This window comes from Theropithecus gelada, chromosome 3 (genome assembly GCF_003255815.1).
Source record: "Theropithecus gelada isolate Dixy chromosome 3, Tgel_1.0, whole genome shotgun sequence".
In the NCBI taxonomy this organism is placed as follows: Eukaryota; Metazoa; Chordata; class Mammalia; order Primates; family Cercopithecidae; genus Theropithecus; species Theropithecus gelada.
The window spans coordinates 166282345-166303417 of record NC_037670.1 but is presented as its reverse complement, the minus strand read 5'-3'; the positions used below and the strand labels follow the sequence as shown (position 1 = coordinate 166303417).

Below are 21073 nucleotides of genomic sequence, written 5' to 3'. Positions count from 1 at the left end.
AGGACAAACTGGATGTTGACCTCAGAACTCCCTCTCTGTCTTTTAGGTAGGTGGGTGGGTGGATGGACAGACGGATGGACGGACGGACAGATAGATAGATAGATAGATAGATAGATAGATAGATAGATAGATAGATAGACTGTATATATGTTGTATATTTAAACATATTTTTATTATAAAAAATGTTCATTATAGAAAACTTGAAATATACAGAAAGATTACTTGATTCCTCCCACTTAAAATAATTACTGTTTACATTTTTATACATTTCCTTTTAGACTTTTCTTCATATGTACATTTTTACCAAAAAAAAGGTATTATACCACGTGTACAGGTTTTATGTCAATTTCACATAGTAGGTCATATAAAAATGTTCTTTGACTATAAGATGGTAACTACATACTATTTCATCATAAAGATATGTATTATTGTATAGATTTAAGGTATAGCATAGGTTATTTGACTAAGGTAACAGAGACCAAAAATCCAGCACCTGAAAGAATGGAGACAATGATTTCTCATAAACAGTCCCCAAGTTCAGGCTTGAGCAGTCCAGAGCTGGTGTGACAAGTCCACAGTGTCAAGAAACATGGAACCAGCTCTAGGATGGAGAATTACTCCACTATCGCAAGCATTCACCTCATCTGCATTGTCCAAGATAGACAATCATGACATCAGCATTCCAGCTCATGGAGGGAGTAATGAAGAAAAGATTAAAGAAGGGAAGGCAGGACTGCTCTGAAGCACCACCTAGAAATTATATACATCTTTTCTGCTCATATCGTGGCAATAATGGAATTTGCTGCCAAAATTCTGAACAGCTAACGATTTGATTACTATGGAAGAGAGGAGAAAGAACAGATACTGAGGGACCAATGAGGGTGTCTGCCACTCATTTAGGGTTCATAAGACACAGCATGCATTTAATCACTCTCAGTAATCCTTTTATCTCTCTTAGGATTTAACATGATGAATACCTCCAGGTTTCATAGCACAAAATATTGGCTTGGGTAATTTTTACTAAATGTTGCAGTCAAGATTCTGGTAATCAGAATGAGAAAAGTCATGTAATTTATAAAATTTTAAGATTTATTTGACATATGTAAATATTACATAAGCATTTTATGAACACCAAAAAAACCTAAATAAATACAAATTATGATTTCCCAATTCACATTCCAAAACTTGTCAACATCCCATCTTCAGACTCTTGTTCTTTTGGAGCCACAGTCCTATTGTCCCAACCACAGAAACAACATTCTGCAGAAGAACTGTGCTATGCACAAATGCATAAACAGATGAAATAAATTCATCACAAGTCAAGCACCCCCCCTACCTGTCCAGTGCTTCTTTGGCTTTCCACTGAGTTCCATATCCTATGGTGAGGTACAGTATTTTGTAAATTTGTACTCATATGGTATTAATTTGATTATCTAGCACTTGCCTTTGAGCTTAGGCTGGCTCCCCTGGATTTTAAGATTTTTGGAACCATTCTTGATTCAGTTTCTTAAATACTAATCACTTCCCTCTACTTACCAACTCTGGCAATATCCTCTTTTCCAGAACAAGCCTAGAAACCTTAGGGTTTCTTGCAAGGAATAGTTCAGTTACTGTTACCCAGCAAGTGTGAGGACACTTTTTCTGTCTTGTTCCACAGTGTTCTTTTCACCTTTCTCTTTCCTTCTTTTCTCTCTGAAACCTTTTTTCCTTTTCTCTTTGCACTGCCCCCAATTCCTCTGCTTTCAGTCAGTCTAGTGGCTCCCAGTGACCACCTATCCACTGCTGAGCCTTTACTCAGGGCTCCGTAGCTAAACCACAAACATTTAACTCATGATGTGCACCCCAATGTATTCTCTAATGTGGAAGAATTTCCCATTATACTTTAATAGACAATGAAACAATGTGATGATTTCCATTATCCATGGATTCAACGGCCATGCAAAAATACATGATAAATAATGCCTCAAAAAAGTTTCTTAGAGAATGTGCCTTATTTTAAAATACTTACATACCAAAAACAATTACAGAATGAGCTGAAATTCAGGCACTCAAAAGCCTAAGAGTCAGATCAGCAATCACAAAACTGAATTCCTCAGACCACTGGGAAAACTGCCAACAGAAAACCTTGCCCCCAAACCATCAGGTGAATCTAGGTATTGTTTACTGAAATTCCACTATTTTTTGAAACAAAGAATCTTCTTTGCTGTTGTTTTCAGTTTAGGATGTGTGATAATAATGAGAACAGAATGTCCTGGAGAGTAAAGGGTGGCAAAAATTAGACAAATGGATTTGGTCCCCATATCCATCCCTGCATAAAAGGGGAGATACTGGACCAGTGTAGCAACTGAATATGGAATGTAGAGGATGAGGAAATAGATCATCAGCTTCATAGCACCTACATGAGCTTCCGTCTGGGGATTCCAGAAACCAGTGGCATTTTTCTGCATCTTCCGTATATGTCTCCTCAAGGAGTATATTAGCAAGGAAGCAGAAGTCACATTAATGATGAACTGGAGAGATGAGCTCAAGACAAAAGAAACCACTAAAGACAAGATGCCCTCACTGATATTAAATGATGTGTTATTTCTCTTAGTCACAAGTTCAGGAAAGGGTGATGCCTGGCTAAGCGTGATATACAGGCAAGTGGTGAAAGCAGAAATCAGCACACAGGCCGGCAGCAGTCTGGGGATCTTTGGGGAGATATTCCGCTTCAGCAGTAGAAACACTGAGTGTTGGAAGTTGGTAATCTTCACACAGTACAAGCTGTTGAGCAAGGTCACAAACCAGAGACTGCTTGAGTCCAAAAACATGAAACACAACACGAAAAAAGCAGACAGGTAGACTGACCTTTCCTTATTTGAAGAGACGAAATAGATGGTGTTCACCAGAAATAGTGCCAGCATAAAAAACCTGGTGATGCCCAAGCTGAACAGGATCCTTTCAGAAGAGGAGATTCTATGGCTTTTGACCCAAGTTTTGTAATTGACCACTGTAATAAACAGATTCATAATGATTCCTACAAAATCTAAAATAACTGAGGCAATAATAGCAGAGGAATAGAATAACCAAAGCATCTTTACTCATTGAGGATTCAGCAGTTGTGGTGCTGATAGTGGAGGCAGGAGAAATACCAAAATGTATAAGCAGACACCAGTATCTAGCCAGGAAGGACATCTCCTTTTTAATTTTTCCCCAGCGTGGCAAATGAGCCATCCATGATCTAAGGGCCAGCTGCTTTTACTGAGATGCAAATCTTCCAAGGATTGCATTACTATTCCTTCATTTGTATCCTGTTCTTCCTAGAAATGCCTAATTACAGCAAGCCTAGGTGATCCTGGGAGTCCAATCCTCCAAGAGCAGGAGGGTGAGAGGGAGGAGTCACAACAGGCTCCAAAAACTTAGAATCCAAATCGGAGAGCTCGAGTCCAGCAATGTTTCTGTCACTGTTTTACGGTAAAGTTTTTCTTCATAAAAATGCCAGAATATGGCGGAAATCCTCATTGCTCACTCCTACCCACCCACCTTCTAGCCTCATATTCATGGATGACCGGAATCCAATTTCTCTCTCTCCTCTAATCTGTTGCTGCCACAACCGGTTTCTCCAACTGTAATTCTGGCCATGCCAATGCCACTCTTTCAACCTTAGTGACTCACCGACAGTGATTTACAGTGATCTAATAGATCAAGTTCAAAGACCCAATATCTCCTTGAAAAAACCTTTCTCAATGAATCCCATCCTTTCTGATGCCCTTTGCTTTGCATTCTCTATCTACATACATAGATTTGTGCCATAACCATTTGCTATGTTCTGGTTTTTCTTAGAAAAAATTAAGTCAACCCTTGTACGTGTTTCCTTTATAAATCTGGGTTTATATTTAGATCACATATGGCTATTTTCTCTTAGGCATTTAACTGTCAATCCACGTACCCTGAAATGAGATACACAGTAATGCACTGGTTGCAGTTTTGTGAGCCAAACAGCTAGGCATCTCATTGCTGGATTTCTCTGTATTTGCTCAGATGGGAAATGGCACAATATCCCTGGCAAATGATATTATGGCGGACCATAGGTGAATGTAAGAGTATGGCATCTCTTATCTACTCCAGCAGCTGAATGAAACCAAGGTGCAATCCTGGATGCGGCCACATATGTTACCAAATTAGCATCAAGATACAGCACAAAGTCCTCCTGCCAAGTCCAAATAGAAATAGATAAGAAAAAGGAGCTAAGATATAATGATAATCAGGTCCAGAAGAGGGGAACACATTCATGAGGCCCTTTAAGACAGATGACAGGACGGCAAGCCTGGAGAAATTCTCTGATCTTGTGCCCAGGTGGTTACAGAAGCTTTTTATTCAAAACTAACAGGCACTGATAGAGGCATGCCCACATATCAGTTAAATAGGCAAACAGAATGAGCCGGGAAGACTATGACTAAAAGGAAAATTATAGCACAGATTTCCAATTAATTATCCGTAGATGGCTGCATTAAAGTGAAGTTACAGTATTACTAACATCACATTTAAATAAAATAAATAATATAGAGTAAACCATAAGAAATAAATGTGGCCAAAAGAGCAGGAATCCCAGAATTAGATAGTAACAGACTCTATCCAGAATGTACTATACCAAATTGTTGGGTTCTGTGTAGGAGGAAGTGCTGTAATTAAGATGTGATAAAGTTGGCTAGCACAATCAATGAATGAGCTCATTCAGTTAGAAGTTATTTCCACAAGGGTCAGTATAGGAAAAGTGTTAGCAGAACCCTTTCTCCCTCTGCATGAGAATTTGACCTACAGTTAAAATTCCTAGCTGTTTTCCTTACCAACCTGAGAAGGGTGAGAACATCAACTATGTTTCTAGATCAAAAAAAAAAAAGACTCCTGACTGGCAAATTGCATCTTGACTGGAAGGAACTGTAAGTGAACTGTAATAAGTATCTTACGGAGACTGCATGCATTGGGCTTCCTTCTCATGTGCCTGTATCTTGACTCGACCCTAGAAGCTTTGTCTACAAAATTATAACATGATAAATTGGATCTTTTGGGACACGAAGCTTTTAATTTACGGCAGCTCCCAGCCTTACTCTAATGTGTATCTCTTATTATTGTACCTGAACTGTATGGCCTGCACCAAAGACTCTGCAAAAGAGGAAGGCCTGACACTGCCCTGCTGGTAAATTAGGTCCCTCAACTCTATCCGTCTGAGTAGGCTGGTACCACAGTGGACTAAGACAGTCTTGCAAGTTTGATTATTTACTAGAGCCCAAGAAGACCAACTAGCAGGCATTGCAGGCATGGGTCCAAACTCTGCTTCTTGACAGGTCTGTAAGAAAAGCTTTAGGGCAAATTGTCAAAGCAAATGAATGGCACTTAACTTATTTGATGACAGCTCTGAAGAATTAGGTCAGTCATGAAGAAACAGGAATTTAAAAGTTTGAAATTTTTTCAAAAAAGTATACATGGCACTTACGAGAAAGAAGAAAACTTCCACTTCTTGTGTTTTTTTTAAAATGCTTACTATGTTCCCAGCAGTGCACCAGGCATCCTAGGAGGAGTATATGGTTATCCTATTTATGAGTGAGGAAAATGAAGATCAGGGAAAATAAGTGACTGCTTAACACCAGAGTAAATGCCTTGGCCCATTTTCTGCTGCTGTAACAGAATACCACAGATTGGGAAATTTATAAAGCAGTCTAGTTGGCTCACAGTTCTGGAAGCTGGGAAGTCCAAAAGCATGGTGCTGGCATCAGCTCGGCATCTAATGAGGACTACTTAGTACTTCATAACATGGCAGAGGGCAAGAATGTGTACATGAGAACAAGACAGGAAAAGGGGGCCAAACTCCTGCAATAACAAACCCACTCCTGCATTAATCCATTCATGAGGGCAAAGCCCTCATGACCCAGTCACCTCTTAAAGGCCCCACCTCTCAACACTGTTACGAGGGTACAATTACATTCTGGCATGAGTTTTGGAGGGGCCATCCAAACCATAGCAGCAAACGACTGGCTAAGCTGAAAGGTCTGAGACTGAGCTCTTTCTACTACACTAGACTTCCCTCACTGGTTCTTTCGTTCTATGAACTGTGGTTATCAGCCAGGCACTGTTAGGTGCTGGGGAAACAGAGAAGAATCACCCACAGCACACCTGCCTTCAAAGAATATATGAAATGGTAAAAAAAAAAAAAAAAGACAGATGAATAGACAATTAGAATTGAGAGTTTTAGATGCCATAATAAGGAAACACAAGGAGCACAACAGGAGTGTTCAGGAGGCACACTTGATCCAGTTTTGGCAGTTCAGGAACTGAGAAGACATATACATTCAGTCTTAAAGGATGCAAAGAGATTATCCAAAAAAAGCTAAGGTAGGGAGAAAGAAGGACATTGCAAACAGAGAACTCTACATGCAGACTAAGAGGTGATAGTGTGTGGTGGGTTCAGAAAACAGAAGAGGGGAGGGGTACAAGGATAGGAAGAGAAATAGTGGGAGATGAAACCGAAAAGATAAATCAGGAAGTATCTATGCCATAGTAGGTACCGAATTTGGACATAATTATTACACGAATGTGATCAGAGGCATGTACAACATTAGAAAAAACACACAGAATAAGTGCTTAGCTTCACCTAAAAGAATCAGAGAAAGTTTCCTGGAGGAGGGAGGTCTTAAAGAATAAGAGAAGTTGACACAGTTGATAAGAAAGATAATTCTAGGTATAGAAAGCAGCACATGAAAAAGCATAGCAAGAAGAGTATGGCATATTTGGGAACTAGACGCAGTTCAAAGTTCTTTTGGAAAAGCAAGGAACAAGAAGATGAAACTAAAAGGAAAACTGGCTTTATGCTGTAAACTAAGTAGTCTGGACTTTACCCAAAGCAATGGACAGCCACTGCAAGACTTTTAAGAGGGGAGCATTACTCCCCTCTTTTCACTGTATGAAGAATACAATCCAAGTAACGAGGAGAGGAAAGGCTTTGCTGGAAGGGGATGGAGTTGGAAACAGGAAACTAGTTAGAATCCTGTTGCAATCACTCTGATGGGCTGAAAAGAGTGGAAATGGAGACCAGGGAACATGTGAGAGAAATGTTTTGAAGTACAACCAAGGGGATCTGGCAACTAAATGGATATTGAGGTTGTAGGAGAAGGCAGAATCTGGAATGATTTCTAGAATTCTGGTGCACTTTGAACACACACACACACATGCACGTACACTTATATGTCTTTTAGTGAGTATCTTTATCGTCTGCACTAAGCTTTTTAATAAAGAGATTACTTATATGAGAGGTCTGCCAAGAGGCAGAGGCTTAAAAAAGATTAGATGTGCAAGAGATCTTAGGTGGGTGGGAGCCAGAGGAAGTGACCAGAGTATTCAGATAGCAATGTAGGTCTGACAGCTATAAAAGGGGAAGAGGTAAAGTGGGGTATGGAATAATTGGGTAGAGAGAGTTCAAAAGTGCAGTAGAGGTCCAAGAAAACTTCAATCAAGCTGATGCAGAGTCCTTGGCCAAAATTGCCTGTTAGAGGAGTCCCACGTCTCAGCAAAACAGACTTGCCTTAGTACTCCACAGTGCTCCACCACTGGCTGGGAGAAGCCTGCAGGAAATGTGGCCTCACGGTAGTGGATCTCCCAAGCTGGAGCCATCAGTCAATTGAGCCTCCACAGCAGAGATCTGAGTGCACATTTTCAAGGCTGACACAAAAGGGGTCTACAGACAAAGATCACCTGCACCAGGACCCTCAAGATAGGATGATCCCTTTACTGTACTTGAAGTACCTGTTTCAGTGATGCAGCAATTAAATACTTGTTACTGTGTCTTTATTGCCCACTAAGTAATGTTTTTGAGAACAGAACCGTGTTCAAGGAACAAGCATCTCGTACAGTGCTTGGTCTCATACAGTGCTTGGTATACAATAAGTGTTAAATAAATGTTTGTGGCAGGAAGGAATGAACTGGAATCAAGGCTAGCCAGAATCAAAATGAAGTGAGAAATGTATTCATTCCTGGAATATTACGGCAACATCCAGAAACTAGGCAGCACTCATCCCTTTCTCAAGGGGGATCTGCCAGCTGGGCAATAAGCGGAGAAGCCTGAAAAGCCAAGGATAACTCAGAAATCCTTTCTCTCTGGCTATGAATACCCTGTCTGGCCACAAATGGAAACTGAGATCAGACAGAACACGGCCAAGAAACTCCACTCATCAACTTCTGAAAATATGTATTTCAGAGTTAACCTGGAAATGTTGCTCAGACGATTGACCCAGCTCCACCAAGTCACAATGACAATTTAATGATAGTGTGGCCAACAAAATTTACTCACTCTACAAGCTCAAATGTGCTGAAAACAAGTCAATTCTTTATTTTATCTATCAGTAATATGGTTTTTCTCCTGAGCCCCCACCTGCTGGTTGGGGAGGTGTTTAATCCAATGGGATAATGCAAACTGTGCAGACCAAAGGAAATTTTTTTCCCGACATTTTAGAAATTAAGATATAAATCCCAGAACAACCCTAATGTTAATTTCCGGTTACATATGACCAAATGTCCAGTAATGTAATGGACATTCATGCTATGTCCAAATATACTCCTTTTTATTATGTCAAAATATGCTCCTTTTCACAAAATAACAACGATAGCAGTTTTATTGTGTGTTTACTCCATGTAGGACAGCACTTTTCATGTGTTAATTCACTCATTCCTTCCAACAACTTTATCCCAACACACACACGCACACAATTACTATTTCTATTTTACAAATGAAGAAAGTTAAATAGAGACTGGTTAGGAAGTTTCCCCAAGGTCACCCAGTTCAAAAGGGCCAAAGTCAAATTTAAACACGGGTTGTCTGGCTTCAGGGTCCACATTCTTAGCCACAACAATCCACTTCTGAGAGTCCCATTAGGACTAGAAATCCACATTTCTGAATAATGCCATATGTATTAACTGAATATGTTTACAAATTTGAGAATTCTTCAGGATATTAAGCAATATCTTTTCATTGACATGTCAAAATTTTTAATAACAGGAAGTAAATCAGCATCTATATACTTCTGTTTAAATAAAATTGATTAAACATAAAATTTGCTTATATTACATTTGATAAAACTGTAACTTTAAAACCAGGTAGGCATCTTGGTCGAAAATAAAAACAAAACCACTTGGTCTTTTGGTCAATCTACAAAATAATTACTTGAAAATGTACTTCAGCAAAATGATCATGAAATGCAAGATTGAATTGGAATCTAGAATCTAAAGGTCTTAATTTTCTTTCCACTGTTTTCATCATTACACAATGGGTTTGTGGAAACTGGAATCATATGGAAATTGCTGTTGCTGCACAATCCAATATTAGCACAATAATAGCCTTCACTTACTCAGTACTTTACAAACACAGTGTGCTAAAATGGCCAGTAGGGATCAGAAGAGGGGATCAGACAGGTAATTAAAGTAACTCACCTGAGGCCAAAAATCTTGGCCAGAATCAGAACTCAAGCCCACATCTACAGGACTGCAAAACTTTTGCTCTTTCCTTCAAGTCTACTATGTAATTTTATGTTTATCACTGTTAGTATCTAATTTAAGTTGAAACTAGTAATCAGACTCATTGTGTGGAGCTGATGATCATTAAAATACAGCACCGTGTGTTTATAGTGAGAGTGTTCTTACAACATTGTCATTTCCAAAACACTACTACTCCTGCGCCCTCCCCACTTCCGCAACCACCATACAGACAGAGGTCGTGAGAAGCATGGCTTTCACCTTGGAAGAGGTCCTCAGGGACCAGGGGCAAAGCAGTCAGGGTTTCTCTCCTAGTGATGCTATGGAACTGGTATCATGGGAGGGTCAGGAAGAATCCCGTAGTCTTGAGCCAGGCAAAAGGCTCACGGGCTCCACCCCAGGCCCTCTGTTACTCTAAGAGAAAATGGGTCCCTTGGATCCAGGCTTCAGGTGGCCAGACTCACACCGGAGCATCTCTACAAATGTCTGCTTCAGTTTGCTGTTCCCCAGAATGACAATAAATGAGTGGCCAGCAGGATAAAACATTGTCATTACCTCGCCAATCATCTTAGCCATCTTGGTTTCTGGTAGGAAATTACCAAATGATGCAATTAAAAAGGCAAGAAAGTAAAGTAAGAAGAGAAAAAAGAAGGAAAGGATGATTCTGATGGCCCTCTTGTGGGCCTCAGTGCTTGGATCTCTGGAGCTTGTACTATTTTGCAGCATCTGCCGTGTGTGCCTCCCCAAGGAGAAGATGAGCAAAAAGTAGGAGGCCAGGGACACAACTAAGGGAGGCAGGTACCACAGAGTCCCAAGAACATGGATCAGATAATACTCATTCCTCTTCTTTCTGAAGTGTTCAGTCACATTCCTGGTGGCCTCAATTCCCCTAAGGACAGAATAGAGCTTAAACTCGTTGATCAGAGATGCGGTACTACCACAGGATAAGAGCAGTGTACCCAACAGCATCCATACCATCACCCTAGAAACTCTCCACTTGAGCCAGAGGAATGTGGGGTGAGAGAAACGGGCGATTTTCAAGCAGTAGAGGACACCAAGACAAGTGGCAAACCAAATGCTCAGATGGTTTGTAAATGTCCAGAAAACATCAATAAGTTGCATTATTATCCCTGAATCATGTTCGTTAACAGAGAATACTATTAAAAAACTATCAGTCAAGATAATACACAGCAGAATGATCCTCGAGAGTGCCAGGGTGGCAATGATGAAGTCAGACAAAGACATTCTCTTGGTCTTGAACCAGCTCCTACCATTGACCAAACCAATGAAACCATTGACCAGAATTCCCAGTGTGAACTGAGCGCCACACATAATCAGGAACACCCCGTCGGTGAGTCCCATCATGTCAGCAATTAGGCAGTCCTGATCTTTGTTCTTTCTGTTGATATGTAGAATCTCCTCACTGATTTGATATTTTTCTCGTTAATCTACTCCTCTACCTGTTGCTTCACTGTACCTGTCTCTCGTCTCTGCCCAATTTAGTCTGTCGTACAGCACAATTTAGGGAATCCTCTCTGGCTCTTTCAGGTGAGTCTGTCCTCTTCACAGATGATATGGATTGTCATATTCCATCTATGAACCTAAACTTAGCAGCTCTTTGCTAAAATGCAAATGAGTAGTGTCCAGTGTCACATAGAGAAGGAAGAGATCTAGGTCACAAAGATGATGGAGGACTTGGACTCAGTTTCAAAGGGTGTAGGGCTCTGAGCTACCCAAAACAGAAAGATGAGCAGCACCAAATGGAGGAGGCTCAGAATTACTCAGAAGAGTAAAAAGTCTCATTCCTCAGGAGGGAGGACTCAGAGATACAGAAAAGGAATTCCACTAGGAGCCACTATCCACCTGGAGTGAGGTTTAAGTGCATAAAATTGTAAAAGTTCAGTGCCATCGATCCTGGATTAGAATGAAAAGGCCTGCTCCTTGGAGCCTGGCTTACATGCACGGAGATGGCGGTAAGCTACAAGCCAGCAAGAGAAGCCTCACCAGAAAGTGGCCAAGCTTACATCCCGATCTTGGACTTGCAGTGGGAAGTCTCAGACCCACTCTGGATTTCTAGTCTGCTGTAATACTGCCAAGGGAAGCATAAGAACAATACTTCTGTTCTTAACCTAAGAGCTCCTCTGTTTAACAAGGGGCTATTAATTAAGGATCTTCACTCAGGATTACATGCAGAATTAAACAGTACTTAGTTTATATTAAAGTACGCTTATGTTCACTCTTTTTAAAGTTAATTGCTAAGGTTTGTGTATTTTTCATGTCCCACTCCCTTCCCTAAATTTAATGAGACATTAGTTTAAAACCTAAAGGACCGTGGGAATAACAATAAGATTTTACTTCTTCTTGCCGTGGAAGGTCATGTAAGAGAAAGGTAAGAGTAAAGAGTTGCTCACGTATATGGAGATAAAGTCAACAATGTATGAATAAGGAAGAATTAGGTTTAAGTACACAACACAAATAAGTGGCTTAGAGGAGAGGTATATTTGTGTTCCCCAAAGCAGTCCAGAGGCAAACTGTCCAGGCTGGTATGGTGGTTGCATGGTGATCGCAGATACCAGCTTCTTCTATCTTCCATTCTGAAGATTGCCTCATGGTCTAAGATGGCAACTGGAAATCCAGCCATGAAATGTCCACATTTCAGACAAAAAAGAAAAAGCTGTAGGATGAGAGTCTGGGGAAGCACACCGGATATGCCTCCCAAGAGTTACTCATATAAAAAGTTCCCTGAGAGCATCACCAAGTGACTTCTGCCTATAGCCCCTTGGCAACCCCTAACTGAAAAGAATAGGAATGCAGTGCATGCATTGCGCACCCTCTCACAACTGGGTTCTATAAATACAGAAGGGACAATAGATACTGGGTAGTGCATTGATCATGTTTATTTTCTATATTTTATGCTTTGACACTTTCGGGCCTTGCAGACCCAGAGAAGGCGTGCCCTCCCAAGGTTAGCTAATTCCTAGAGTTAGCAAACAACTTGCCTGAGAAAACACCTTGGATAAGCAAACCAGCCAATCCTGAATCCATACTGCCCCTCCCATCTACCTCCTTTGCTTAGGATGTAGAAAACGAGCCCAGGACACTATGACCTTGCTTTCAATCACCCCAGGGCCAGGCACCTGATAACTAGGGACCATCTTGAGAGCCTGGAGCCTGCTGAAATTATTCAAACTACCCAGTCCTAAACTTGCTCAGCTTTCCACCGTACCTTACTCATCGCTTCCCTATGAAAAACACAACAAAGGCTCTGGCTCATGTTTTCCCCTCTCCTTCTTCCTCCTGACCAACTCCAGTGCGTCCCTAAGTGGCCCTGCATGGCATAGCATGCCACCTCCTATTGGGAACTGTGAAATAAAAGACTCCTCTTTCAAAGCAGTTGTCTCCGTGACATGATTAAAGCAGTTGTCTCCTACTGTACATGATTAAGGCAAGTCCCAGGTACATCGTAAAACAGGTGGGCAACTGGAAATCTTTTCCACAATATGGTTTTCTAACACAGAAAGCTAGAATCTACAACAGAAAGCTAGAATGCTTTAAAGTTATCTCACAGCCAGGCATGGTGGCTCATGCTTATCATCCCGGCGACCCAGGAGGCCAAGGTGAGAGCATCACTTGCACCCATGAGTTTGAGGCTGCAGTGAGCTATGATCGCATCACTGCACTCCAGCCTGGGAGACAGAGCAAGACTCCAACATACGTACATATGTTATAAATAAAGGATAAATAAATAAAATTTAAAAATTAAAAATAAAGAAAATAACCAGTTTATAATGTGTTTGGCAGAAGAAAAAGAATAATCACTACTGTCTCAACTTCTCCTCTGAGCTCGACTAACATAATTAATGCCCTGCCAAGGAGCAGTCAGAAAGTCTACGGATAAACCATATTCAAAACTAAGCTCATTCTCTTTCCCCCTCTCAACTCTGCTCCCACATCCACGTTCCATAAACTCAGAAATGAAGTGCTACTATCCACACATGTCTCCGTGCAGGAACCTCAGAACCACCACTGAATTGCATTTCCTCTTAGCGATAGTGGTTGTGTCACCACTAGATCTTGGGCAGAAGCTGTAAGTGATTCTCTGCAGTATTTCTAACACAGAGCCTAGCACAGGGTCTGGCACAAAATTGGTACACAATTCGCATTTGTCAAATCAATTTGAATCCCAAATGCCCCTCAAGTCACCTCTCATCCGCACTCTTGCTAACCTTTCTAGGCTTAGTACAGAGCTTCCTAACTGGCTCTAGGCTTTCTCCTTTTAGCCCTTCACTCTGTCTTTGTTGTTCTCCTTCTAAAGCAGAATTCTGATAAGATGTCCTTGTTTTCAAACCTTCTATTGCTCCCCATTGCCAAAGTTCTCTGAAAGCTTTCAAGGCCCTTTACTATCTAGCCCCAACCCACTTTCCATATCTCACCTTTGTTTCGTAAACTTTTGTTTCTGGATCTTTGCTCATGCTGTTTCCTCTGCTGAAAGCTAACCTATCTATTCTCTTCTAAGCTACTCCTCACACCCTATCACAGTTAGCTACAAAGGTTTCTGCTTATCCTCCCTAACCCTCCATAAGCTTAATTGTGAATTCCTTCAGTGCAGGAATCCTGTTATATTCATCCCTACATTCAGGTCTATATGAGTGCATGACATATAGCAGATGCCCAACTGACTTCAGAGTTTAAAAAGATACACAGATTGATTACAAATAGTTGTGGAAGATTAAAAGCATAAAACAAATCACTAACATGGAATAAGCTGTTTAGTAATTCATGAAAGTTAACAACAAAACAAGTCAGGTACAATAAACGATTTCAAGGTTAATATGCTTTGTAAATATCACATAAGACTTGGCAAGATGGACATAGTGACTTAAAAGAATTACATGGTCAGGTGCAGTGGCTCATACCTGTAATCCCAGCACTTTGCGAGGTTGAGGTGGGTGGATTACAAGGTCAAGAGATCGAGACCATCCTGACCAACATCGTGAAACCCCATCTCTACCAAAAATACAAAAATTAACTGGGCGTGATGGTGCACACCTGTAGTCCCAGCTACTCGGGAAGCTGAGGCAGGAGAATCACTTGAACCTGGGAGGCAGAGGTTGCAGTGAGCTGAGATGGCGCCGCTGCACTCCAGCCTGGCGACAGAGCGAGATTCCGTCTCAATAAATAAATAAATAAATAAATAAATAAATAAATAAATAAATACCTTGTTTAAAATAAAAACTAGAATAATAATAACAGCCAACATGTATTGAGCACTTGTTTCAGTTACTATGTATTATATAGGTTATATGCACTGTGTTACTTATTGTGCTTTTCACAGCACGCCTATGAAGGAGGAACTATTATCCTTGTTTTACTTCCAGGAAAACAAAACAACAAAGATCTGAGGCAGATAAAGTTAATTAACTCACGAGAGAGACCACTCAACTGTCGAGTGGAGAAGCAGTAATTCAAATCCAGGCTGACTGCACAGCCTTAATTTTGAACTATTATTATAGACCACCTTTTTTTCCAATGACAGGTAAGGCAGAGAAACTAAATGTCAAGGTGTGCACCTACAATGGCAAAACAAGACTCTGACATGGCAGAGAAAAAATGATGAAGAATAAAGAGACAAAAAAAAAAAAAAAAAAAAAAAAGAATTTCATCGTGCCTGTAGTCCCAGCACTTTGGGAGACTGAGGTAGACAGATCACTTGAGGTAAGGAGTTCGAGACCGGCCTGGCCAACATGGTGAAACCCTGTCTCTACTAAAAATACAAAAATTAGCCAGGTGGTGTGGTACGCACCTGTAATCCCAGCTACTCGGGAGGCTGAGACAGGAGAATCACTTGAACCCGAGAGGCAGAGGTTGCAGTGAGCCAAGATTGCATCACTGCATTCCAGCCTGGGCAACACAGCAAGACTCCATCTCAAAAATAAATAAATAAATAAATAATTTCATTATTGTGGTTGCATGATGCTGACAACCTAAAAAGTTACACACTATCCTAGTACAGACTGTGGGACTGGCCCAGAAGCAAATTACAATAGTGAGGGGAGACTTCAATGCTGCTAATGCCTGCCAAAAATCTCATTCTCTAAAAAGTGGGTCTGACAAATTCTTAAACAACATTCTTGATTATTTCAACTGGTAATGAGTAAACAATGAAAGGAGCAGACGCTCTGAACTTACTCTAACCAGTAAAAAGACAGTGCTTGATATAAAGGAAGACGAATATGTTAAGATAACATGGTAGAGAAACTGACTCATTTCTTGTAAGATCATTAAACTGAAAATCAGAAAGAATTAAGAGGTAGAGGTATTCTCCTTCACTTATAACTCTCCCTCCAACCAAAACCGATTAAATTCCCAGTGTGATTTAGATGCACGCCGCATGGGTCACTCTTGAAAGGTTGGCTGTGGGATGTTCACTGCAGCACTATTCACAATAGCAAAGACATGGAATCAATCTAAATGTCCATCAATGGTAGACTGGATGAAGGAAAAATGGTACATATACACCGTGGAATACTATGCAGTCATAAAAAAGAATGAGATCATGTCTTTGCAGGAACATGGATGGAGCTGGAGACCACTATTCTTGGCAAACTAATGCAGGAACAGAAAACCAAATACCTAATGTTCTCACGTATAAGTGTGAGGTAAATGATGAGAACACATGGACACAGAGAGGGGAACGGCAGACACTGGGACCTACTAGAGGGTGAAGAGTAGGAGTGAGAGGATCAGGAAAAATAACTAATGGGTACTAGACTTAATACCTGGGTGACTAAATAATCTGTACAACAAACGCCCATGACAGGAGTTAACCTATGTAACAAACCTACACATGTACCCCTGAATGTAAAAGTTTGGAAAATCTACATTCTCCGTAAGGAATTTGACAGATTTCTAACACTTTCTGATTTCAGTGGTAATATCCATGAATTTGATTAATATTATACAATAAATGTGTCAACATTTGAAGAAAATAAAAGGTTGGTGGTATGGTTTGGCTCTGTGTCCCCACCCAAATCTCATCTCAAACTGTAATCCCCACAAGTCAAGGGAGGGACCTGGTGGTGACTGGATCATGGAGACGGTTTCCCCCATGCTATTCTTGGGATAGTGAGGGAGTTCTCACAAGATCTGATGGTTTTAAAAGTGACAGTTTCCCCTGCTTGCTGTCTCTCTCCTGCCACCAAGTAAGATGTAAGACGAGCCTTGCTTCCCCTTTGCCTTCCACCATAATTATAAGTTTACTGAGGCCTTTCCAGCCATGTGGAACTGTGAGTCAATTAAATCTCTTTTGTTTATAAATTACCCAGTCTCAGGTAGTATCTTTACATCAGTGTGAAAATGGACTAATACAGAGAACTGGTCCTGGGAATAGGGCACTGCTATAACAATAACCTAAAAATGTAGAAACGACTTTGGAACTGGGTAAAAGGCTGAGGTTGGAACAGTTCAGGGGGCTCAGAAGACAGGAAAATGTGGGTAAGTTAGGAACTTTAGCCTAGAGACTTGCTGAATGTCTTTGACCAAAATGCTGATAGTGATATGGACAATGAAGTCCAGGCTGTGGTGGTCTCAGATGGAGATAAATAGCTTAATTGGGAACTAGAGTAAAGCTGATTCATGCTATGCTTTAGCAAAGAGATTGGCGGCATTTTGCCCCTGCCCTAGAGATCTGTGGAACGTTGAACTTGGGAGAGATGTTTAGGGTATCGGGCAGAAGAAATCTCTAAGCAGCAAAGCATTCAAGAGGTAACCTGGCTTATTCTGAAAGTGTTCATTTATACGCATTCACAGAGTTTGAAATTGAACCTTATGTTTAAGAGAAGCAGAGCATAAAGGTTTGGAAAATGTGCAGCCTGACCATGTGGTAGAAAAGAAAAACCAACTCTCTGAGAAGGAATTCAAGTTGGCTGAAGAAATTTGCATAAGTAACAAGGAGCCAAATGTTAATATCCAAGACAATGGGGAAAATGTCTCTAGGGCATGTCAGAGACCTTCATGGCAGCCCCTCTTATCACAGGCCCAGAGGCCTTGGAGGGAAAAATAGTTTCCTGGGCCATGCCCAGGGGCCAACTTCTCTGTGCAGCCTCAGGACTTGGTTCCATGCATCCCAGCGGATCCAGCACCAGCCATGGCTAAAAGGAGCCCTCAAGGAGAACCTCTGCTACAGCAATGTGGAAAGAAAATGTGGGGTTGTAGACCCCCAATAGAGTCCCCACTGGGGCATTGCCTAGTGGAGCTGTGAGAAGAGGGCACCCATCCTCCAGACCCCAGAAAGGTAGATCCACTGACAGTTTCCACCATGTGCCTGGAAATGCTGCAAGTATTCAACACCAGCCCATGAAAGCGGACACAGGGGCTGTACCTGCTGAGCCACAGGAAGGCAGGGACAGCTGCCCAAGACCAAGACTGTGGGAGCTCGCCTCTTGCATCAGCATGCCCTGGGGTGGCCTACATGTGAGATATAGAGTCAAAGGAGATTATTTCAGAGCCTTAAGATTTAATGACTGCTCTGCCAAGTTTCAGACTTGCATGAGGCCTGTAGCCCCTTTATTTTGGTCAATTTCTCCCATTTGGACCGGAAACATTTGCCCAATGCCCATACCCTCATTGTATCTTAGAAGTAACTAACTTTATTTTACAGGGTCATAGGTGGAAGGGACTTGGCTTGTCTCAGATGAGACTTTGGACTTGGTCTTTTGAGTTAATGCTGGAATGAGTTAAGACTTTGGGGGACTGTTGAGAAGGCATGATTGGTTTTGAAATGTGAAAAGGACATGAGATTTGGGAGGGTCTGGGGCAGGATGATATGGTTTGGTTATGTCCCCACCCAAATCTCATCTCGAATTGTTGTCCCCACGTGTCAAGGTAGGGACCTGGTAGGTGACTGGATCATGGGGACGGTTTCCCCCGTGCTGTTGCCTGATAGTGAGGGAATTCTCCCCAGATCTGATGGTTTTAAAAGTGGCAGTTTCCCCTGTGCCCTCTCTCTCCTACCACCTTGTGAAGAAGGTGCCTGCTTCCCCTTCACCTTCTGCCATGACCATCAATTTCCTGAAGTCTCCCCAGCCATGGAGAACTGTGAGTTAATTAAACCTCTTGTTTATATATTACCCAGCCTCAGGTAGTATCTTCATAGCAGTGTGAAAATGGACAAATACAGTTGGCTGTGGGAATTTGTGGATATGGAGGGCCAGTGGAGAATGAATGCAAGTGGAAGCAGGCAGCGGGCAGAAAGCAAAATGCAAACTTCACATACCTGAGTTCAAACTCCAGGTGTGCATCTTGGAAGATGCATGACTTTGACAAGTTATTTAACCTCTCTCGATTTTGGGTTTCCTCACCTGTAAAATGGGATTATTGTACCTTCTTCTTAGTATAATAGCTAAATGAGACAATGATAAAAAGTACTTCGCTTAGTGCTCAGTACATAGTAACCAGAAGAGAAATGTCAGTCATTAATATGATTATTGTTTCATCTTAAGAGATTTCCCTGTAATTCATTAACCTTGGACTTGCCTCTCATTTTCCACAATGATTTTCTTGCTGTTATTCCCACAGATCTTCACAGAATATTATGCAAACTCTGACAGAAAAATAGTAAAGTGATCCTGCCCTCATTTTCTTTTTGAGTCCCACCTAACTGAATGACAAACATTTATTAATCTTCATGTCACTGTGCTAGGCTGAGTTAGATTGGGGGAAAAGGGTGGCTTGAGTAAAAGAAAACCCTGCCTTCAAGAATTGCATGATCTCATTTGGGAACAAAGGGAAAACAACACTAACTTCTCCAACTGAGCTGCAAAAGTTAGGCTGTAATCCACATTGCAATGATGAGTAATTCCCAAAGAAATGTATACTGTATTGCCAAAACTGCCACAGAAACATATCTTTGGTCAATTTTTAGATATCTCTGAATTAAATGTCCAGTGTGTTTTAAGAAATGATTGATTATTTGAGAACTGTAAAGGCATCAAAAAGTAGATCTCATATAGGTTGGTGTTGTTTGTTTTTAAGATGGAGTCTTGCTCTGTCACCCAGGCTGGAGTGCAGTGGCACAATCTCGGCTCACTGCAAGCTCTGCCTCCCAGGTTCATGTCATTCTCCCGCCTCAGCCTCCCCAGTAGCTGAGACTACAGCCCGCCACCACGTCCGGCTAATTTTTTGTATTTTTAGTAGAGACGGGGTTTCACCGTGTTAGCTAAGATGGTCTCGATCTCCTGACACCGTGATCCGCCCGCCTCGGCCTCCCAAAGTGCTGGGATTACAGGCATGAGTCACTGCACCTGGCTAGGTTGATGTTTAAAGTAAATTATTTTGGGCTGTGTACACGTGTTAACAGATGAATGAATCATACAAGCATGAGATGCTAAAATGCAGACGGTGGAGGAAAATATATAAAAGATTTTCTTGTTCACATCCAGTGAAGTGGTACTCATTAAAAGTGAATGAGTAAAGTAAGCCTGGCTCAGAAATAATGGAAAGATCTTTTTCCCCAAATAAAGTTTTATTTTTTTCTCATTATAAAAGTAACATATGTTCAATGCTAAAATATATATATATAAAAATTGTAAAGAAACAAGGAAAATCACACATAATCACCCTCTCTAGAGATAATATCCTGTTTCTCCCTCCAGACTTTAAGCATATCTTAATTACAACTTCTTTTTCAAAAACGGGATACCCTGGACACACTGTTTGATACTTTTTCTCCCATTCTTCTAGGTATACTATTCGTCTTACCATTTAACATGAAACCTCCAAATCGAGGTCACAATGCAGTTTTCTGAGGTTTATTCCCTGACACTATCACATCCAAAAGGGAAATGCAAGACCCAAAGCTTGGGTTAGAAGATCCCTACAGTATTTTACCGCTATCATATTCCCACATGTGCTCTGCCTAGAGCAGCTAGGGAGCAGGAGAAAGTTTCTCAGCAGACGGGGCTTCCTAGGGGTGGGCAAAGTTTACCTAGCAAGTCTGACTGACTTGAGGAGAGAATCAGTCTGCTAGAATCATACGCATGCTGAGGACGGCACGCTACACACCTGAGTCTGATAAAACACTGCTGCTTCAGCCCCACAGCCTTTCAGAGGCGTGGAGAGAAGAGGCAACCTTCAGGGAAGAGTTGAAAGCAGAGCCCCTCGGCTCACAGTGGTCCAGCACAGCATCCTCTTCTGCCCCTGCATTCTGGACTCAGAAACTGCTCTGGGTTGGTAATTAAGCTCTTCTGTTCAGCATGTCATTTTCCCAAAGCAGAGATTTATCACCCTGCTTAAACAGGACTATTAATCTGCATAATTTCTCACAACATTTAAGGCATATAAAAGTTGCTGTGCTGATGGAAGAAATAGAGTTGCTCAAAAGATAAATTTTATACACTTCACAATTTTGCTTAAGGAATGGGGCATAAAGGAATAAAGACTACATCACCAGGCAGTTTTAATGTGTGAATTTAAGAGAGCAGAGTTAATATGCTGATTAATAGTCCCAGCTGCAGGAAAAAGAAAGATGGCTGGCAGGAGAAAACAGCAATGAATGTTCTACTGTTCCTGGGCAAGG

At 41.3% G+C, this 21073-nt stretch overlaps 2 protein-coding genes across 2 annotated transcripts; both read right to left on the bottom strand.

The window, feature by feature from the left end:
- Positions 1-2133: 2133 nt before the first annotated feature.
- TAS2R4 (taste 2 receptor member 4) lies at positions 2134-3115 on the bottom strand. The gene has a single exon (XM_025381028.1). It carries the CDS (start codon positions 3072-3074, stop codon positions 2175-2177), a length of 900 nt encoding a protein of 299 aa, XP_025236813.1. The 5' UTR covers positions 3075-3115; the 3' UTR covers positions 2134-2174.
- A 6533-nt stretch (positions 3116-9648) lies between these two features.
- On the bottom strand, positions 9649-10919 carry TAS2R3 (taste 2 receptor member 3). Its single transcript, XM_025380956.1, has one exon. The coding sequence runs from the start codon at positions 10861-10863 to the stop codon at positions 9913-9915; it is 951 nt and encodes a 316-aa protein (XP_025236741.1). The 5' UTR covers positions 10864-10919; the 3' UTR covers positions 9649-9912.
- Between the last annotated feature and the right edge of the window lie 10154 nt (positions 10920-21073).

Bases quoted from the DNA above. Each gene is read 5' to 3' on its own strand.
- TAS2R3 (XM_025380956.1), bottom strand. From the start codon at position 10,863: ATGATGGGACTCACCGACGGGGTGTTCCTGATTATGTGTGGCGCTCAG.
- TAS2R4 (XM_025381028.1), bottom strand. From the start codon at position 3,074: ATGCTTTGGTTATTCTATTCCTCTGCTATTATTGCCTCAGTTATTTTA.